Source organism: Typha angustifolia, chromosome 10 (genome assembly GCF_048772165.1).
Source record: "Typha angustifolia cultivar Huaian chromosome 10, ASM4877216v1, whole genome shotgun sequence".
Lineage (NCBI taxonomy): Eukaryota > Viridiplantae > Streptophyta > Magnoliopsida > Poales > Typhaceae > Typha > Typha angustifolia.
In genome coordinates, this window is record NC_133248.1 from 10,435,335 (window position 1) to 10,455,940 (window position 20,606).

At 36.5% G+C, this 20,606-nt stretch overlaps 1 protein-coding gene across 2 annotated transcripts; it reads right to left on the reverse strand.

The window, feature by feature from the left end:
* Positions 1–297: 297 nt before the first annotated feature.
* On the reverse strand, positions 298–17,310 carry LOC140768662 (protein REDUCED CHLOROPLAST COVERAGE 1). Of its 2 annotated transcripts, XM_073109017.1 has the most exons (26): positions 17,106–17,310; positions 16,808–16,888; positions 16,628–16,689; positions 16,272–16,364; positions 15,613–15,685; positions 15,181–15,519; positions 15,000–15,067; positions 14,767–14,898; positions 14,638–14,679; positions 13,693–14,217; positions 13,415–13,572; positions 12,755–13,310; positions 12,241–12,303; positions 12,053–12,154; positions 11,624–11,941; positions 11,464–11,556; positions 11,267–11,368; positions 11,074–11,178; positions 10,324–10,457; positions 8,819–9,002; positions 7,967–8,098; positions 7,706–7,818; positions 7,485–7,575; positions 3,572–6,059; positions 1,555–1,618; positions 298–612 (listed from the first exon to the last, which is right to left on the reverse strand). In XM_073109017.1, exons 2-24 carry the CDS (start codon positions 16,866–16,868, stop codon positions 3,756–3,758), a joined length of 5,850 nt encoding a protein of 1,949 aa, XP_072965118.1. In that variant the 5' UTR covers positions 16,869–16,888; positions 17,106–17,310; the 3' UTR covers positions 298–612; positions 1,555–1,618; positions 3,572–3,755. The 2 variants fall into 2 exon arrangements, with proteins under 2 accessions (XP_072965118.1, XP_072965119.1); XM_073109018.1 differs by lacking the exon at positions 1,555–1,618.
* Positions 17,311–20,606: the final 3,296 nt, after the last annotated feature.

Here is a 20,606-nt window from a genome sequence, read left to right on the forward strand (position 1 = left end):
CATACAAACTATAGATCCAGTGATCAACCAGAATCTATGGATCTCTACCATGTGTGATAGTTTGACTAGAACAACTTAAAATTACTGCCAGTTAGTTCAAATTGTTTCAACCTGGAAACACCACAAGAACGTATCTTCTCAACCAAAAAAAAAAAAAAAAAAAAAAGAAGGATAGGGACATTAATATCCTTCTTTGAGAGAGATAAGAAAGCAATATCCAAATCAATCATCAAAAGTAGTTAGAAATCCAACATTTTCCCTCAACTATCCCAGCATATGTGATATGTCACTCAAAAAGAGGAAAAGAAAAACATATATTTGAGTAGCCTCTACAAGTATGCTGACCGGGAGAAAAATGTTTGAAAAAAATAATGATTACATTTAGATAAGCAAGATCGTTGAGATCAAAATCTTAGAACAATATCTTTTTCAGTAGCATACATGACACAATTATGGAAAGGAAAAATTGTTGACCCTTTTATTAGTCTATCAAGTAGAGGAAAAATTGGTCACTCAATCCAACCTAATTAAGTTTATAAAAATTAAACCTCCTACTCCCGCATTCCGACTTTATTTTTTTAAGTCTCAACTCTTGCTGGTATGCAATTGAACCTGCACAAAAATAACGAGAAAAAATGAAATCCAATGACAGATTATAGTCCAAATAGTCAATATATAAGCATTATACCTTGAAAATAAATCATGAGGCATAAACAAATGAGAGCTTGAGTTGTATGAAGCATCACAACACTCTGTAGAATATGTAGCTACTTGTTGAATAACAATATTTTTAGCCATGAATTATTCGAATCTAGCTATTCTGGAGTTGCAGAGAAATATATAACAGTGCTCCAGTAGAGAACTAGAGAAAACACAAGGATGTGGTTACATAGATATGCATGTGAGGCACCTATACATGCAATGCAGTAACAGAAGAGAAGCTGAGAATACATGCAGCATAATTTCTGAGATTACAACTAGGAGTTTAGGATGCTAATTTGACAGTTAATATCGTCAATCATGCATTATCTCCAAATCAGTTCTATGCTTATAGATCTTGGTTGGACCCAATTGATCATTGTGAACACACACCCAAGGCCCAAAATGCACAAAAACAAAGAAGATGAAAGGATGCAGGAAATCTGCCATGGCAATTGCATGACTAAATTATGACAGAAAATGAAAAAAGAGGATGCGTATAAACCATAGGATAAACTATTGGTCAAGGCGGAATTATGAACTTAACTAACAACTCCTGAAATGATTCCCAATATGGAATGTTAGTCAACAATTGTGGGCAATAAGTTTCATCATAGGCAAGTCCAACGTGCAAAATTGCATGAAGTATCATTATATTGTTTCAAAGCACCTAAAACATAGTGTGATGGTGGCATGAACACTCTTGAACAACAATCAACTATTTGTGCACTCAGTCTCTAATGATATGAGACGCAGCCTGAAATGTATGGACACACATCTAACAGTAAATTCTCATATCGAAAGTAATCTAGCTACAACATAATTTAAATGGCAACAATGATGAAGTAAACGTACATTATTTAAATGAACTCCAGTGGCCCATGAGGCCGATTTCAAAGATAATATTAGAGATGGTGACCTGCATAAAGAACTAATGTCATTGAAACAGGAATATGTCTTAAGGGTAACAAGAAGCAGGGAAAAGAATGCAGAAGATACGATGTGCAGTAAAAGATGGTAGTGACCATAATGAAGGCATCGGTGAACATACTATGGAATAAACCCTCGAACAAATTATTAGCTATAGATTTATAGACCATGAATATCAGAACTGACTGAAAAAGGGAAAAGTACATTACTAACCTAATATTACTTACCAAAATAACTACAAAAAAGCATAAACCATGTGAAAAATTTTACTTGCTCAAATGGCTTTATCTACCAACTGAGGATTCGACAAAAAGGCTATGCCTGACTGCAAATCATTTTCGAAATCCACATTTCTTTGCAATCTTCCAAGTAAAATGTCCTCAAAATCAATCAACAAATGACACATTGCTTAAAAACAAGCTAGTACAATAAAATGGGGAAGACAAGTTATTTATCTTAGATAACATAAAAGTAAATTATGTTGACAATGCAAACAGAGCAATGACGATTATCAGACTTCATGATCTCACATAAATATTAAGGGTATATATAAAATATAAATACAAGAATCATAACAAGTAAACTGACATAGACGACACAAAGCCCTTTTAAATGCTTTTATACAGCAATAGACCAAATATTTAAAGGATTATGAAGTCTTAAGGAAAAGTTAGATATTATAAAGCTCTAAAACACAACTTTTTATATTTGAGCAATCAAGATGACCTAAAAATGCCAACTTGCAACTAGCATGCCAAGCTTAACCCATATGTCAAAATATCAATAACATTGCTATAACTCTTTATAGTACTTTAAACAGGAACGGGGTACTCCTATCCCCCATGGCAGTCTTATTCATAAGTCTTACCCCTTCCATCTGACTCTATACTTTCTTTCTCTATGACCATCACTGCAGATGTGGTATGTTTTGATCCTAAACTACTATTATGCTCCTTTCTCGATGACCTGGCATTGTTAACCATCTTAAGTTTGATAAATACATGATTCCTCATACTATAGCATATATCTGATTGGTATTAATCAAACCTCTTTATCAAATGCACCAGCACATCACCGTGAATGAACCTACATCATGCATGCTTAGATGAGACATTGTTACACTAGCTTGCGAAATTCTCATTTGAAATCACACCCAACAATTCCATTGCTTCAGTTCAAAGCAAACAAGATGTTTCCCTTTTGCTTCAGAGGCCCAAGCCATTCTTTGAAGGGCCAATACATAAAAGGATATTGGTGCAACAGAAGTGAGTATAGATTTTTATGCCAAAAAAGAGCTGAATAAATTGTCATTATGTTTTTATGCAAATATCCCTGCATCTGTACCACACCTAGAATCTTGCACTAGGATGGTCACCTTAATTGACTTATTACTTCAAATACCTCAATTCTTAGCAATGAGAAACCATTTAGATAAGATTGGTTACAATGAACGAGTTCACTCTAACCTACAGATTGGCCATTTCAGATGCTCTCTGAACACTTCATTTTGTTTCCTGTCACCTTGTGAATCTTTTTCTTTTCTTTGAAATATATGTACTTCCTTTCTTATCTGCATTCATCCATTGTTTAACTAGCCTCAAATCTCCTATTTTGCAATTCCATCTATTTGACCATTCCTCTCCTCTGTGACCATGAAATTCTGGTAATAACCCCACCCTTAATGATCTAGATTCTTCTATTGTTGCAAATACAGCCAGGTATTATTTTAAGCAGCAATTGAAAATTCAAATTGCTTTGCAGTATTCTCCATATTAGAAGAAAACTTAAGGTTGAACACTATATCATCTACAGTTGAGTTAGATCTAAAATGCTAATTAAATCCAACCTTGTCATTTAGTCATTGGAGCCATATCCTTCGAGCAGAATATCATTATAGAATTTGAAATTCTTTGCTGTTTGATGGATAGAAAGAGTTAACTACCTGGACAATGAAGGGAGAACATCTGCTTTCAGAAGGCTATATGCGTAGATTTCTGTGTTTAATTCATTTGCCAGAATATTAGAAGATTGAAGAATATCAAATCAAGAAGGTGATCCAATTCCTCCAGTCATAATAGAGTTAGTCACTTGTACTTTGTTTTGCCCTCAGAATCTGCATTATGTGCTTATGCATTGCTGGCAATGACATCTTCACCAGATGCTACATTGGTTGACCTGGATTCATCATTTCCTCTGACTACTCTATTATAAATCACTTTGAAAGAATGTGATCCATATGGCCTATTGAGCAAGCTTATAGGCATTCTGGGAGTCTGTTTCCGACGACTTCTGCCCTTTATGTATATGCTGAAGCTGCCATTGCCCTCGTACTTTGTACTATTCCTCAAGACACGTCTTTCACCACTGTCCTGTGTGTTTTCTCTAAGGAGTATCTCAGGTTTCAGTTCAATTTTTGCTGCTTCTTTTAGATGACTTTCTCTAGATTCTTGCTCATCTGCTGGATGGTTATCAGCAGACATACTGTCATTTTCCACAAGTGCATGTTCCTCGACACCCTCTTCTTTATTGACTGCTTCTGCAGTCTTGTTGTCTAGAGAAGGTATTGAATTCACACTGGCAGCGTTGGTCTGTGCAGGTGTTTCCGACTGAGATTCAGGAATATGATTAATAACTGGTGGCATAACAGAGAAGTCAACTGGATGACATCCTGGCCACATGGATCCCGGAGGAAAATCAGATGCATTTGGATTCATATTGAATTGCCATGCATAATGATTTGCGGGAAACATATTGCTGTTCATGCCAAATGTGGTGTTAGGAACTGCTTGAGGCTGAGCATATGTTGGATACATGAATGGCAAGGGATGTAAGATATTAGGTGGCCGAGGGGAAGGAGGGTATGGATGGTGCGGAGAGGTGCACATAGGAGGTGCACCTGGCATTACAGCTGCAGGTCCAGGGTGAAGAGTGACATTCACAGGCCAACGCGTAACTGTGGGAATGGCACCAGTTGGTGGAAGACCAACACTTACTGCAACAGGGCTGATGACAACTGTAGGAGATGGGTTAAATGGTGCGGCAGCAGCAGACAACTTCTTATTAGGGATGTCCTTCCCATCAGTGGTGTTCAACAGCAACTTTGTCTTTGGATCACTGCCACCAGACCTTTCAGGGATGTCCACATTATCAAGATCATCTTGATTTGCTGTAGAGAATGGATTGGTTTTAGTTTCAATGCTGCTGGATGAAACTTCTTCAAGATATCCCCCTTTAGATTCATCATTTGCACACTCAGTTTTTCCATTTGCAGATTCTAAAGATTCAATGTTATCACCAAACTCATTAATCTGTATCACCTTTTGGCTCTCCTCACCATATGCATGATCGCCAAAATTAATACCAGTTGACTTGCTCCCAGGTAAAGCTACTTCAGTCTCTAGAGAAGGCAACTCCAATGAAACATCTTCATCAGTTCTCTGGCTTTGTTCTTCCTTCTCAGCAATTTTCATTTCCTTTGAGTGCAATGACACTCCCTGACAACAGTTATCTTCTTGCCTAGAATCATTTAAATCTAGTATAAAAGTTGCTTTTTCTGCATGATCTTTAGCCACTGACAGATCTGCGTTTTGCTCATGTTTTTTACTCGGCAATTCTTGATTCAGTGGTGCATCATCTTTAGGTCTTAGGATCTGAATCTTAGTAATTGTTCCAGGAGGTGCCAGTGCAACATCTTTATATGATGGTACATTTCCAAGGTTTGCAATCATAGTGTTGTCCAACTCACATTCCCTTTGAACTTTTGGTGCAGTACTGTCAACAGTTAAGTGTGTCACCAGAGATTCCACTTGAGTATTCATTTTCTCACCAACATTCCTAGAATTATCAGTTGCCTCGGTAGATGAAGTTACTGACTTGACCCTATATGTAACAGCCCTATATATTTTCCGACCAAATTTAGCACTGGGTGGCTGGATTTTCACATGTGGATGATCAGTGTAGTTTCCAGGAACTACAGTCCGCTTCTTCAATAAGTAATAGCGGCTATTTGAATAATAAAACCTTGGCTTAGACTGAGTAGTCTCAGGTGGAACATCATAAATCTGATAATCATCAGCCTTTCTAGTATTTGGTCGGTGATGCTTAAGTCGCTTTCCAGAACTTCCAGCTGATCTAGGCCTTTGAACAGGCTGCCAGCCATCTTCTGGTTCTGCGCTTACCTCTCCCACCACTTCATTAGCAAAAGTCAGCTTCTCCTCAGTCACTCCTACAGGTTGCTCAGAAGATGCTACCTGCTCCTTGAGTTCAACTTCAGTTTTAGGCTCAAAATCTGAAGTACCCATGCTATTCTCATCTTGGCCAGATACAGGTTCAGTGAATGGTTTTTCTTCATCTGAAATTGATGCATTGGAGTCTTTGGAAGATGCCTCAGAACTTTCTACATTCAACATTTGAGAAGGATGCACTTTTGCCTAATCAGGAATAAAAGTTTTGACTCATCATCACATAAGAAATAGTGAAACCTAAAACAAAATGTACTAAAATTTTGAAAACATCACTTAAGCTGCAATTTTGAGTTTCAAACTGAAAAGTTAGTCTTAAACAGCATAAAATATCAAATTTATAGCAGTGAGAGAATTAAAAAGTATAATATCTGTGAGTCAAACAAATCCATTTCATGCCCATGGAAAATTTTGCTAAGTAAAGATATGGTACGCTAAGGATGTTACATATTTACATGCCTATGTGTCTAAGAGAATCCAGTATGTGCATCTGTATCTTACTTAATTGACAAATTGTTGTATTAATGTGTAACAGTATAAATCCAAATGCAGCTCCAATTTAATTGTCAGCAAAATCCATCTACCATTCATAAATTGTTCTAAATATTATACTAGTTACTAGAAATGGAAAGCACTAGAATATTAACTATAGAGCATAAGAGTTGCCATTATGGCATGAAACTCTAAATGTCTAAATCCAGTCTCCTTCATATCCATATATAATGCTCTATAATATTTGTCAACATATAGAATAAATAAAACCTTCCACAACTACTTGGAATAAAAGATAGTATAGTATCCGGTAAGGTATCACATATGGAAATGCTTGAAGTATGGAAATGTCAACCCTTCCTAGTTTGAACTGTTTATTAATTTCACTATATAGAATGTCATTATATTACTATATTACAAAGAGATCTACAGAATAACACCTAGCAATATAAGGTCAATACAGTGTTTGCTTTTTGAACACAACTGATTATAATTATTCAACATGTAAAGTCCTGAGAAACAAACTACTATATGATATTAACAATTGTCAAAACAATATATAATTTAGTTCTCTAGATAATAAGTCTGTGAGAAATGAGAACCTAAGCAATTTGTAAATAGTTTCCATAATATATCCTATAATAACATAACAAAATAATATAAATAACTTGACAATAAAAGAGGAAAAATATAGAGCCAAGTGAAGCGACGTCCATAAGAAGTTTAGGGGCTAGAAGAGCAAATAATATTGTAGCGCTTACCCAGCTTCATAAAAAAAAAGAATTAAATCCATTCGTCCTTTTTGGTTTAATTACATGACCTGTTGGAGCTAATACCTACTAGGATCAGTCAAGCAACTGAAATTATCAAAATATACACTGACGCCAACTCCTCAACTGGTACTGGCTCCACCTAAAACTCTATTCACATGCTTACAATTTTAGCAATATACTATTTTCATCCTTCTCACCTATCTTTGCATTTGATTTACTGTCAGAGACAAATGAAACTATAAGAATCATCAGCCTATTGATCTAAGTCATCATGTATATTCGGCATACTTTCTAACCATGGTTATCTTCAAAAGAAGGAATAGAATGGAAAGACAACGCAGCTATGCACCTTGACACCTATGTTTCTCCTCTTTGCCAACTCAGAGTCTCTTCCTCTGACATCTTGGTTGGGATTTATGTAATCAAGAAGATCAGAAACACTGCATCAGAGCAAAAAAAACTTTTAACATCTGATCAAATAAAAATTCCAGAAATTAGTAAGCCATAGGAGATAGAGTAAGATCTCTCTAGTAATGGCTATTGATCCAATCATATAAACAACATCCATACCTTAGATGGCCTTTGCTAGCAATGGATGCATCAGGTTTCCGAGTACCATTGCGGGCAGCCTCTTGCTGCTCGATGACCTTTGATTCGAAGTATTCAAGCCAAGCAGCAGCATCCTTTGAACATCACCAAAAAAATGACAAATATTTTTAAACAGATAAAGTAAGAAAGTAAATGGGATGTCTTTCCAAAAAAAAAAAAGTAAATGGGATAGAGAAAAAGGGTAATAAACAAATTATCCACAAAAATTTACAATACTGTTACCTGAGTCCGCAAGTCATCAGGACCAAGCTTCGCTCGAAGAATTTGCAAGGTAGTCTGTTCATGTTGAACACTCAAAGGATATGCTTCCATCAATGAAAGTGCAATGGCTATAGCATGATAGCTTGCTGCAGTCTGAAGTTCACATATAACAGAAACAAATATATCAGAAATGTGATATTTTAAATAGAAATAAGTACACCAAAAGGCAGCAATCATGAGGGAGCCTTTTCCCAACAATATGGGATCCGCCAGAACACAACTTAAAGATGAGAAAGCTCCAAAACAATTAGTAGATACTAGATTTTGATGACCAATTCTAAATCTTACATCAACCTTATAGAAAGTACTGCCAAGTTTCTGGACCAAACAAAATCAGAGAACCGAAGGGATTGGCCTAAAAGTTATGAGGTCCATCAGCGAGAATAATTTACCTCCTTGCTCTATGCTCATGCAACCCAGGAGCATGTGCTCAAGAAAGTCTTATAGGGATGAAAATAGTTTAGACAACGGAGAAAGATTAAAAAAATTATCGTAGGACCTTCTCGTCTTGTCCAAGGTACATCACAAGACAATAAATTGCAAATAAAGCATGTGTATTTTAGTAGGATAAGCAAAACTTGATACCTTCACTGCTCAACAACCAAAAAATCACAGAAGACAGGAATGTCAACTGGATTTCTCATATGGCAACTTTCTTACTATTGATAAGCAGCCAGACCAAAAGTATGAATTGTGAATAGTGAAACACACAATTTTAATCAAAAAGTATACATGGACAAATAGCAGCTGTTATTCTACAACCAAGGAAACAGAAATCAGAGAGAAACTTGAAGTATAAGAACAGATGGACACCTGAATATGGTCGGGGCCAAGTAACCTCTGGTTGCATTTTAAGGCTTTATGCAGGTATCTTAGTGCTACATGTACATTTCCTAAGCCTTCCTCCATCATGGCCACATTGATATATGTAGCAGCTGTATTTGGATGAGATGGTCCGCAAGTAAGATGAAGAAGATACAATGCTCGCTTCACATACCTGATTTACATCAAAAAGTCTAATGAAAAGATGGTAATGAACTATAAAATCATTCTTATGGTTCACCTGATTCCTGGCTATTATAAAATGTTGCATTAAACAAAAACTATATGGCATATGCACATATTATTACTAGCCATGAACAAGAATAGGAAAATAGCAAGTAACTAAAATTTACATGAATCAGTCAGGAAGAGAACCAGAGATATGCAACAAAAATAACTTGTTCTCATCAGAGAAAAAGAAAATACAACTACATATAGATGTACTTAAATTTCAACTTTAGAGTTCAACCAGATATGGCTGTAAGGAACAGTAGTTAATCCTTATTCAATTGTTTACCTGCAAGAGAAACTAGAGGTCATAACATATTTTCTCGGCAATTTGTATAACTTTTCTGCTCAAGCAATCCTACAAAAGCATTGGTAATTTCCTTGAGAATCTGTTTCTTTATGAATCTTTCTTATTTATCTACATATGGTAATCTAAATTTACTGAAAAATCACTCTACTCAATAATTTTAATTTCTTCAAATAATGTGGAGCCAAGTCGTCCTCAAAATATGCTGATGAGCTATTCAAGTGATAAGAAAGAGAAACCATGAACTCAGTGCACTTTTTAACATACCCTGAAACCTCTTATCTAAGTATTTTAAAGTTTAAACTAAATTGCCAAGAGTAACCGGTACTGTCTGCTCACTAAGTAATTACCACTCTGTATAAAGGAAAGGGAGAATATTCACTTAAAAGCAAACCTTCTTGTACCGCTCATTCACCCAACACTTGGTTAAAAAATATACCCTCCAAACTATAGGAAGCTTCTTTGAGAAAAGATCTTACTGTTTGAAATAATTAATCTGCTTTATGCTACTAAAGTTTGTTTTTCCAAATTGATGAAATAGAGGAACTGCTAACATGCAAGAGAATTCCATAGATGTATCCAGATAGCAATACTTCAGGGTGAAAGAAAGATAAAGGACAATTGAATCTTATAAGCATGAATTAATAATTTAAATTAGGGATGTAGGATCTCATAAGCATTGTTATAACTATCAGATTTAGCTGTTTCACAGTCAGTGAGCAATTGAATCATGAAGGAATATATAGATACCATAACCAAGTAAAATGTATACGACAGCATTGCCTTTCTGAACAATATCAACCATTAATTTCTTGAGCCACTTCAACAAAGAAATTAGATTTCTTTATTAAATAAGCTAATTATTAAAGGAAAAAATGAGCAAAACAAGAAGCAGTTCAATCTGGAAATGATGAGAATCGTTAATACCAATACACAAAATTTTAGTAAAGATGCAACTTACTTAAGAGCCAGTTCTGTATGCTGGAGTCGGTAATAGAACACAGCAAGGTCCCCATAACTCTTCATTGTATCAGGATGATCCAGCCCAAGTTCCCTTTCATTTATGTCAAGAGCCTTTTGTTGATATATTGTGGCCTGGAAATTAAAATATTATTTCAACTAAGTTTATATAGGCAGGAGAAGGTTAATTTAAAATGATCATCAAACTTTCTCTATTTAACGCATTCACTGTTCAGATTTAGAATATTCCCATGCAACTCCAAGAAAAAGCAACTTTCATCACATTTCAACTTTTCTTAATTCTTTCCTCACAATGTTCATCCATGTAGATAAGGCCTAGAACCACATTCCATGTCCTTCACTATAAAGATGATCACCTCTCATGCTAAGTCTTCCCTTGATCATTGTTATAAATAGCAGTACCTTCTAAACTAGTCAGTTGTTCTACACGCTTTGTTGTTACACTAGTGCCTCTTCTGCATTTTCTCTAGCATAAATTGCATAACCCTTGCTAACTTACCATTAATATCGGTTCAAATGTACATCTTGCTTGTCAAGCAATATTGTAGCCTGAACCATGCAAGCATTATATTTAGTCTTCTTTAATAAAATTGATACTACCATGAAAATTGGTAACACATAAATCTCTTATCTTAGCACCTAAAATTCCAAATCTATAAAAATTACAGATGCTTCAGAATATCAAAGGATCATTGCTCTGTAACATAGATCAGGACTTAAAAAGAAGTACCTGGTTAAAATCTCCAGTATGATAAAGAACAACAGCTAAAAGGCTATATGCTCCTGCTGTCATCCGATGATAAGGACCACATACTGCTATGAGCTTAGCAAGAGCCTGGATTCATATAAACTTTTGTATAAGGCGATAAAAAATAGGAAATAGGTCCATAGCAATACAGGATAAGGCTTGTATCTAGAATTACCTTTGTGCCATAATTGACTGCATCTTCAAGTTTGCCCTTGTCAAGAGCTGTTTTTGAAGACTCCAAGAGTTGTCGTCCATCTGCAGATGAGCATGCGACTTGCTGCCGTAATATAAAAGAAAAGGCATGAGAAAATGTATATTTAAGTTAGCTTGTCAACAGAGCACTAGAATCATCATGAAGTTTGCAATCCTTACTTTGTGCACCGGTATCAGGCTAATAATATCTAGTTTTTGAAATGGGAATGCAGAATCCATATCAAAATCGCGTGGCGCCAACTCAATACCCACCTAAACACAAGGGAGGTGTAAGTTACTGTTACAAATAGTACTAAGATTTTTAAGGTGCAATTGTTACCTTATGACATAGTCCTCTCAGAATTGCATATTTCCTAACATCACGATAATTTGTTCCTGTAAGCTCCCACCCATATCTCTTTTTCAAGAATGCTATCAACCATCTCCACACGAGGGGATGAAAATTAGGAGTATTTTCCAGTACTCCAGAATTAGGAATTCCAAGGAGCAAGTTGAGTGTTGCAGCAATTGATATTGCCAGCTGTTGAGCATCTGAAATAGCAGAAATAACAGATCGAAGAATGTGCTTGAAAGCTCGTACTATCATCTCATGTAAACACAGGGACTGTACATGTGAAAGCTTCTCAGAAAGCTTGACCTAATAGAAATTAACCACAGTACATAATAATTAGATCAGCATCACATATCACAGAAAAAGAGATTACAACTGGTTTAGATAGAGGTATGATGGTCAAGATAAGAAACGTACAACTTGCCCAAGAGAGCGCATACGAAGGCCTCTTGTGTGCATGAAGTCAGTTAGAGTGCGACCATCAACAGGTGAAAGTTCCAGTGAACCAAAATCTGCAACCTGAAACACTTCATCGGTCAGTCCTCACACCTCTGAAGAGGAACCTTCAAAGAAAAAATATGCACCACTGTGATATTGAGGCTTACCAACTTTGGAAGAGCAACTTCATCATAATATTTCAGAGCCATCTCTATTAATTCCTGTGGAGACTGTTGATCACAAAATGTTATTCTTCCCTTCAAAAGGGAACACAGTACAATGTTCCAAATCCTTAATTTAGAATAATGGGTAATTATACAAAGAGGTAAGGAAAGGAATGATAATCTATGCTGCAATCACTTATAGGTGCTTCTTGTTCGAAAATAGTCATCTTCATAATTGGGGGTAAGTCATTAAATCTTAGTCTATTTTAGTTTCTAGGTGGAGGAAAATCTATGAGACGCATCTGACTAAGTGTTAAAATAATGAGTTAATAAAAATTATTCAACGTGTTCAATAGACCAGATATTCAGGCATAACCGCATAAGGTTAAAGACTTCCCTTACTACCAATAAACCCTAATCAGAATGCTCAATCTCTAAGAAAACTTCTGAACACTATAAAACATAAACCCAAAAGTGATTAATTCCACAGAAAACATAATTTGCCATGGATGCTCACCTTCATATGAAGTCCTGTTTCTGATTCTTTTAAACGTGTAAATGCAGTATCAGGTAACAAATCTTTAAGCACGCATAAACTCTCAGTTACTTTACTTTCTCCTTGAGGTTCAGAAAATGGCAACTTGGATTTTTGGCTTTCACTGCTAGCCATTTCATCAGACAATTTACTGTCAACCGATGATGATAGTTTATCACTTGCATCAGTCAACTTCTTTGAATTCTTGAGAATTTTGAGAGGCTTCCCAAGCCCTTCAATCCTTGTTTCCTTTTTAGCCTTTTCAATATTTTGCTTTTTATCTTTTTCTCCTTCCTGTTTCTTATCTTTTTCTGCATTGCTCTGATCTTGCAGATGCTGTATCCAGCAGGCACCAAGTTCCCATCTCATGAAAAAATTGGAGCTGACGTCCTCCTCCTCAAGCTTTGTGAGGCTCTCTTTCAACAACTTCTCAACAAAATCTTGTACCGCAGCTAGTTCCTCATGCTTTGAGTTCGGTACATGATTTGATGTCCTTTTCTCTCCCGATGTGCAGCTTTTATTAAGGAGCATCCGCAAACTGGAAAAACAATAGCCATTTAAACAGAATAAATCTACATGATAGTTTTCTTATCTGATGTCCGATGATACTAGAAGCAATCATTAATGAGATCAGTTAAGCACCTATTAATGTTGAGAGCATTAGCTCCCCCTTCAGGCTGATCCTTGATGTCGACAGGTTGCAAAGGAAAATCCACTTTGCCTTTGTCATGATGATTGACTTTGGCAACTGCAATGTAACCACAATATCTCACATTGACAACACCCAGGGTGACAATATCCTGCAGTAGAAAGCCTAGAACTTAATCCTTTGTTATGTAATTACACGGATTATTCATCATTGTAAGACAAAATTACTAGAATATGTTGAAAAAAGATATAAGTTTAAGAATGTGTCATACATGGGCAGCTGTATTTTCATCTGCAGTGATTCCTTTTAATAGGTTTCTTTCTGCAAGATGTCGCGAGTCCATCCCTATATTTCTACTCCCATCTATTTTAGTATCTAACTTACAGCTTGCATCAGAAGTATCCTTGGTGACAGTGATGCTAAAATCCCCCACCGTCTCAAAGTGCAAAACTTCATCTGTCTCAGTTTGATTTATTCTGTTATCTCCCTCCATCACATGCTTTATAGCTGCAATGGCTCGGAAGATTGCAACATCTACAAAAAGGCTATGCAGTAGGAAAGCTCTCCTGTCACGAACTTGCCTCTCCTCTGCTGTTTTGCAAGGCATGGATGTGAGTAACATAAACTCATTGGCCCAAGGCATCATATCACTTTTGCCATCCCTTCCCCAACCACCTCCATTGCCTCCCCATGTTTCATCCTCTGCTGGAAGAGAAGGAAATGTTGATGGTGATTGGGCAGCAATGGGAGGAACAAGCCATGTATTTGCTCGATACCCAAAGGGAAGATTCCCAAACTGCAAAAGAGAATCAATTCTTAATTGACCTACAGCTGAATGAAATCAAGTGCAACAAGAAAAAAATAAAGAATTTGATCAAACAAATGCTCCAAGTTATTACAATGATGAGCACATCAAGAATGCCCATTAATCTACATGCCAATTCATTATTCATTGACTTAGAAAACTGTTATGACAGTCCCTGGAGATTATTGTGGTGGATTTTAGACGAGAAAGAAGTTTCTAAACACACACACACAGATGATCAAGGCGACAATGGAATCGAAACATATGTAATCGGAAAAGAGACAAATGAACTTGCAAATAACTAATGGCATTGTTTGATACAATTGAACAAACCTAGAATTTGAAGAAATTGAGAATGTAAACCGATAGAATAAAATAGATTCACGTCAGATAGTTTGGCCAATAACACACCTTATTACGCTCCAAGAAGGCCTTCATCAGATCTTCATATGCCTGAAACCAAAACACAAATCCTTTCCATATTAGAATTCAAAACCATACTGCGGTAATGTCCATCTACACGTAAGGAAGAGCACTAACATTATCAAACGCTCTACTGAGATGTCTCAGGAGATCTACGAGATTATGGCACAGCACCCGCTGCTTCCCCAAGCTATAGAAGCCCTTTTTGCGAGCTTCCACCACCACCAACTTCCCATTACAAAGCTTGGCCTAGAGATATTCAACAAATGCTTAATCACAATTGATTCATAACAACTTCATAGTAGAACACCAAAACCCTAAGAATTCAAGAGAGAGAACAATTGATCTACCTCGAAAAAGAAGAGGTGATCATCCGAGCGTTTCTCATCTTGCCGCGGCTGGGTTACTCGTCTTATGACTGCAAGAAAATAACAAAAAATAATCCGAAGCATTTATTGTTATTGGTTTAAAAAAAATAAAAGGATATATTGCAAAGAAATTGGGCCGCGAAAAAAAAAAAACTGGACTCACAGTGGATGGGAGGGGTGAGGTTGGCGAGGGAGAAGAACTCGTAGAAGGCGCCGAGGCGAGGGCATGCGCCGTTCATCTCCGCTTCGATGTCTACATTCGACTCCTTCGCCGGCGGCGTCTGGCGATTGCTCTCCGGCGAGGCCTTCCGCCTCCCTCCACCGGGGACGGCCGGGGACGCGGTGGAGGCGGCGGAGTTCTTGTCGCCGGCGGTGGGGGAGGCGGCGGTGGTGGGGGAAGGAGGTGGAGGAGGGGGCGGGGGCGGGCCGAAGCAGGAGGTACAAGCGGTGATATCGAGGAGGCGGCACACGTGCGCGACGGCATGATCCTCGCCGTAGTCCTCTGCTTTCGAGGAAGAGAGGGAAAGGTTGTTCTTATGTTAATAACTACTACTCATAATATTATATTATTTTAAACGCTTGAAGAACCAATTACCTTCGACCAGGGTGAGAACGCACGGCTTCAAAGCGGACACGTCGACGGAGTCCTTCAATCTTGGCCCTCGGACCTGGAGACGATGGAATTAAGCTTCAGTGTTAGTTTAGTATCTCGATAACAAGAAATGTTATGCATAAATAAATCCAGCAATTGGAGCCAAATGCGGGACAGAATGAGGCCGCTAATAAGAAGTGATATCCTAATAAACGCTAAGCATAGAGATTATTATTAAATTTAATCTCATTTTGTTAGATAATTAATTGGTTCAAAAATTTTAAGCAAAAAAGTATATTCGATTGGACTCCATTTCATTCTCACACTGTGATTTTGTTTTCGCTGAAAGAAACCATCTCACTAGTAAATCCCAGCCACATATTAGTCATTCATCCCATGTCCATCTAATAAAATTTGGCACTTTAAACGTGATACGACCTCAAACTAAAGCATCATTAGCCCGAGAAAACAACATCCCACCACTTCATTTCTCTTGTCCCCATCATCTGTCACACGGCCAAAATCGACGGCTCATAACACTCCCAATGTTCCCATCAATGCAACCACTTAGCCCCCAATATTTCCATGGAGAAACTTGATAGATGATACTTAATATAAGATTAGAATCTGTGAGATTAGCTAGGACTTAAGTAGCAGTATACCTCATGGGAAAGTGAGTAGTTCGTGATGGCACAAGTGATGGTGTTGACACACAGCAATCGCCGTATGTCGATAATCCTGTCCGTCGAAATGCCCTGCACGAAGGAGTATACGGCTGTGATCAATATGAGCTCCAAAACAAATGGGCAGCTCCGTTTAATGACGAACATGCAGTAGTACAATTAATCTCAAAACTCGCGGGGAAAACATGGGAGGACGCCAATAGTTAGATACGAATCCATTCCTCCTTCCTGGATGCATCCTCTCTTTGTTCCGTATTGTTCTTATTATACTCATTAAGCATTAGTTAATTTAACACTTGGAATCAAGAGAAAAGAGAGGAGAAAATTAACCAGACCTTTAGAACGACATGGGAGTCGTCAGGGAGGTTTACGGTGATGTCCATGGCCACAGGGAGAACTTTTTATTTATATATAAAACAAAAACAAAAACAAAAAAAAAACCAAGAGAGAGTTAGGCAAAATCTAATAGTAAATTGTAAGTAGAGAGAGTAAGAAGGGAGAGTTTTTAGAGTTACCCTTCTCATCCTTCTTCTTCTTCTCGCCCTTGGCCTTGCCGCGGCCGCCCTTGGGCGCCATTCTTCTCGCACGGCCGGTAGCTAATCAGCACACCATTGGAATTGGTTAATATAGAGAGCCATGGTAGTGGAAGTCTTTTAGCTTTAACGTTATGGAGCAAAAGGATAAGGTTTTGACAAACAAAACGGGCGGTGCTAAGATATTAATATAATTAAATACACGAGAACCCACTAAGTTGCAAGAATTTAGTTAAGAAAGCATAAAGAAGAGCTGAATAAATTTAGAGGGAAGGCTTACCGCAAGAGAGGAGTTGAGTTTGACGTTGGTCTTGGCCGGCTGTGCTAGCTCTAATTTAGAGTACTTCTGGATAGGAGAAGAAGGCTAAGAGGAGGAGGAAGAGGAAGCGGGCATTGGAGTTAGATAGATAGATAGATAGACAGGAGAGGAAGGGATAGGAGGAGAAGGATAGAGGAAGAAGTGGGAGGGGGGAGAGATGTGGGCGTGATAAGGGAGGAAGGGTGGAGATTTAACGGTCAGATAGGATATTTGGCAGCATATGGCAGCGTCTCTGCCCATGGACAGTAGAGAAATGGAGTCTAGAATTGTATATATTTATATTTTGTACGTGTATTGGAGGTTTGTGAATACGTATAAGAATTTGATACTGGGCGGGGCGGGGTGATTTGGGAACAGGAAACGAGTCCGAATCCACCACGGAGGGGGAGGGGATAGGGAGAGCGATTGGAGCCGTTGGATTTGATTCGGGGGAAGGGTGGTGGGCTGATTGCTAAATTGGAAGTTTAATATTTTTTTTAAATATATATATATTGGTGATGGGTGCTCCACCCATCCCCATGACCGTTTGATTTGAATGCTGGAAGAGTTTCTTATTTATTTTATCATGTATAATTAAAAAAAAATAGCGATTTTATTTTAATCATAACTATAGAATGACAAGTAGAATGTCAAAGTATTCAGAGCTTGGGCGTCCAGATAGGGATCATATTGGTAAATACCCTGCATTTTGTTTTTGTACATTTATATAATTTATATTGTATATACAGTGTGTATCTATCTATACCTTCTCCCTACGCTTCTCTAGCACTAATTGACAAGCAACATTAGTTTAAATCTTTTCTGACCTATGAAAGCCGTAGGACGCCGACTCTTTGTTGATAAGCGATCTTAGTCCAAATCTTTTACAACTGTTTCTCCTATATAGGATAGTTTTGATAGACCAAGAGAGAGATTTGCTTTAGGGTCGATATCCCATTTCCTCTGTTCTTCTTCTTTCTTTTTTTTCTACACGAGTACTTGTGTATTACATAGTGATACTCCGAACTAATTGTTTAGTCTATTTGTATTTGGACTAAGAACCGAAGCTTATTTCAGGATATTATCCTATCTCCCCTTCTTATATTTTATATCATGTCATAATACCACTCCAAAAAACTATTGGCATACACCTCTCAAAGCTCTAAGTAATTGTGTGTATAACCATTAGATTACCCCTTTTTACTAACCAATAATATTTGATCTTCTCATACTCTTAAAATAATTGGATGATGCGCTGATATTAGATTCTTGTGAGGGTATTTTCCTTGCTTTATCTTTTGATGATTTAGACCTTTTTAAGTATATAATTTGGATGAAATAAGAAAGACAATTAGCCGAGCTATGTGGATTAGTCAATTAGTGCATATTATTGTATTGATTAAAATTACACGACTTGGGAGAGGAGTTAAAACAAGATGAAGATGTTCCATTGTTTATCATAGTTTTGCCTTCATACCCCCCACTTAGTTGAATTTGGCCATGGAATTCTACATTTTATCTATCTATTGAAAAAAAAAAACAGTGAAGAAATGTCCTGCAATTACTTTCATTGAACAATACTATGTCAATATCATGGAAAATAGTGCCATTCGTGAATTCGTTTATGTAGCGTATGGATCAAATTGATTGATTGTTTCAAATTGTCATCGAAAATGACTCAGAAAACTTTCTTCTTCTTTCTTTGGGGGGAAAAGAAAAGGTTCACCAAATCATCCGTGAAGTGAGTTAGGGTACTAGGAAGACATGAGTTCTCTCATTCTAACTATTTGACACTTTCTTTTTAGCTTCAATTCTTCCAGTTTCAAACGTGATAACGTGACACAGGCTGCAAAATTAGATTTTTATCTTAAATTTATTTAATTATCTTGAATTAGAATTCAGCTTCAATTTATGCAGGAAATTATAAGGGTTTAATATATTTTATCCATTATATTTAGACAAAAAATTTGTTACTCTCTTGAATTGCTTTTTTTTTTTTTTACCACTATGCCCAGTTAAATTTTTAGCTGAACAACAACTATAAATATTTGAGCTTTTAGATTGATTGCAACTGCAAATGTTGTTATAAACTGGCCTAATCCGATTCGCAACTGTTCTGAAACTTGGATTCTAGCTTAATAGCCCTCCTATAGCTAGATGGGTGCTAGAATTAGTTCTTAATGTGAAAGGAGAGAGGAAGAAGTTGTTGTGCAAGAGACCGACCAAAAACTTGGGCGGTGGAAGAATGGAGGTGGGAAAGGGCATCAATGGCTAGAGTCAAGTAGAGAAGGAAATAAGGCTAAAGCCAATTCTAATAACATCATAATCATCATCATTATCATTAGACTCCAATTAGGGTTCATTCACATATTTATATTTATAGAGGCTCACCCTAGGAACTCATCAACTAAATTAAACAACTCTAATAAATCCTAAATTAAAACCCTAACAAACTAACAAAACTAGTCTTCCTTATCTTCTCGAATTAATCTTTTTCGTAGATTCTGAATCTGGAGAAGTCATGAATATCAAAATTGTAGATTTAAAGGTTGGCGACCTTATCCAACTAATTTAATATTATTTGGATATGTGTAGAATATTCTGCGAATATTTTTTCAAAACTGTACAAAGTTGAATTTAGTTAATTAAATAAAATTCTAACCTGCTAAGACTCTAACTAAACTAAATACCAAATAAGATAATTAAACTCAATCCATTAAGTATAATCTCCCTTTGATGTGATTCGATCTGACCTGATTTGCATCAAATGTCATTAACAAAGATGATGAAATTCTTATATAAAGATATCCAAATGCAAAGTTCTGGGTGATTAGTGATACCATATTCAGAATAATAATATTTTTAAAGTTAAAAAGTTATGGATACTGTTACCTAGAAAGAAAAAAAAAATAATAATTGCAACTTAGTATAAAGTTCAAGAGGGCAAAAATAGGGTTTAAAATGATATAGTGATTTTCATCCAAAGTAAGGGGAAATATTAATTTAACTCAAAACTATAAAAGTGCACTTAGATGAAGGGAAAAGCTAATGCAAGAAGTTGAGTCGGTGATGCATAAAGTTCTCATGCATCTTATTCGATTAATTTTTTTTCTTAATCGACAGTTAATACAATAAATTTTAGGAATAATTTTCTTTTTCCCTACTTGAATTATCATCATTTTTTACAATAAATTTTTAAACATATTTTTTGTTATATAATAACTTTCTAAACTATTATATACTAAAAAAGATTTAGAGAGTTATTATAAAAAATTATTATACAAAAATATTCCATATTGTAAGAGTGTAAAGTTTCATCGTGTAAAATATGCATCATAAAGGAACCTAAGTAATTTCTTAGTATCATAGGTGATTTTGGTCACAAAGTTTTATTTTCTTAACCTTAGTTTACATTACAAATATTTCAAATAAATAAAAGTCGAGACAGATTTTATTGTGCGCCGACGAAGCACCATCGGATAT

Excerpts from the sequence above, each read along its gene's own strand:
- LOC140768662 (XM_073109018.1), bottom strand. The coding sequence starts at position 16,868 with ATGGCGCCCAAGGGCGGCCGCGGCAAGGCCAAGGGCGAGAAGAAGAAG. Across the intron at positions 15,686-16,271 it reads ACTACTCACTTTCCCATGAG|GTCCGAGGGCCAAGATTGAA; the intron begins GTATACTGCTAC and ends CATCGTCTCCAG. Across the intron at positions 15,068-15,180 it reads CCTCACCCCTCCCATCCACT|TCATAAGACGAGTAACCCAG; the intron begins GTGAGTCCAGTT and ends ATTTTCTTGCAG.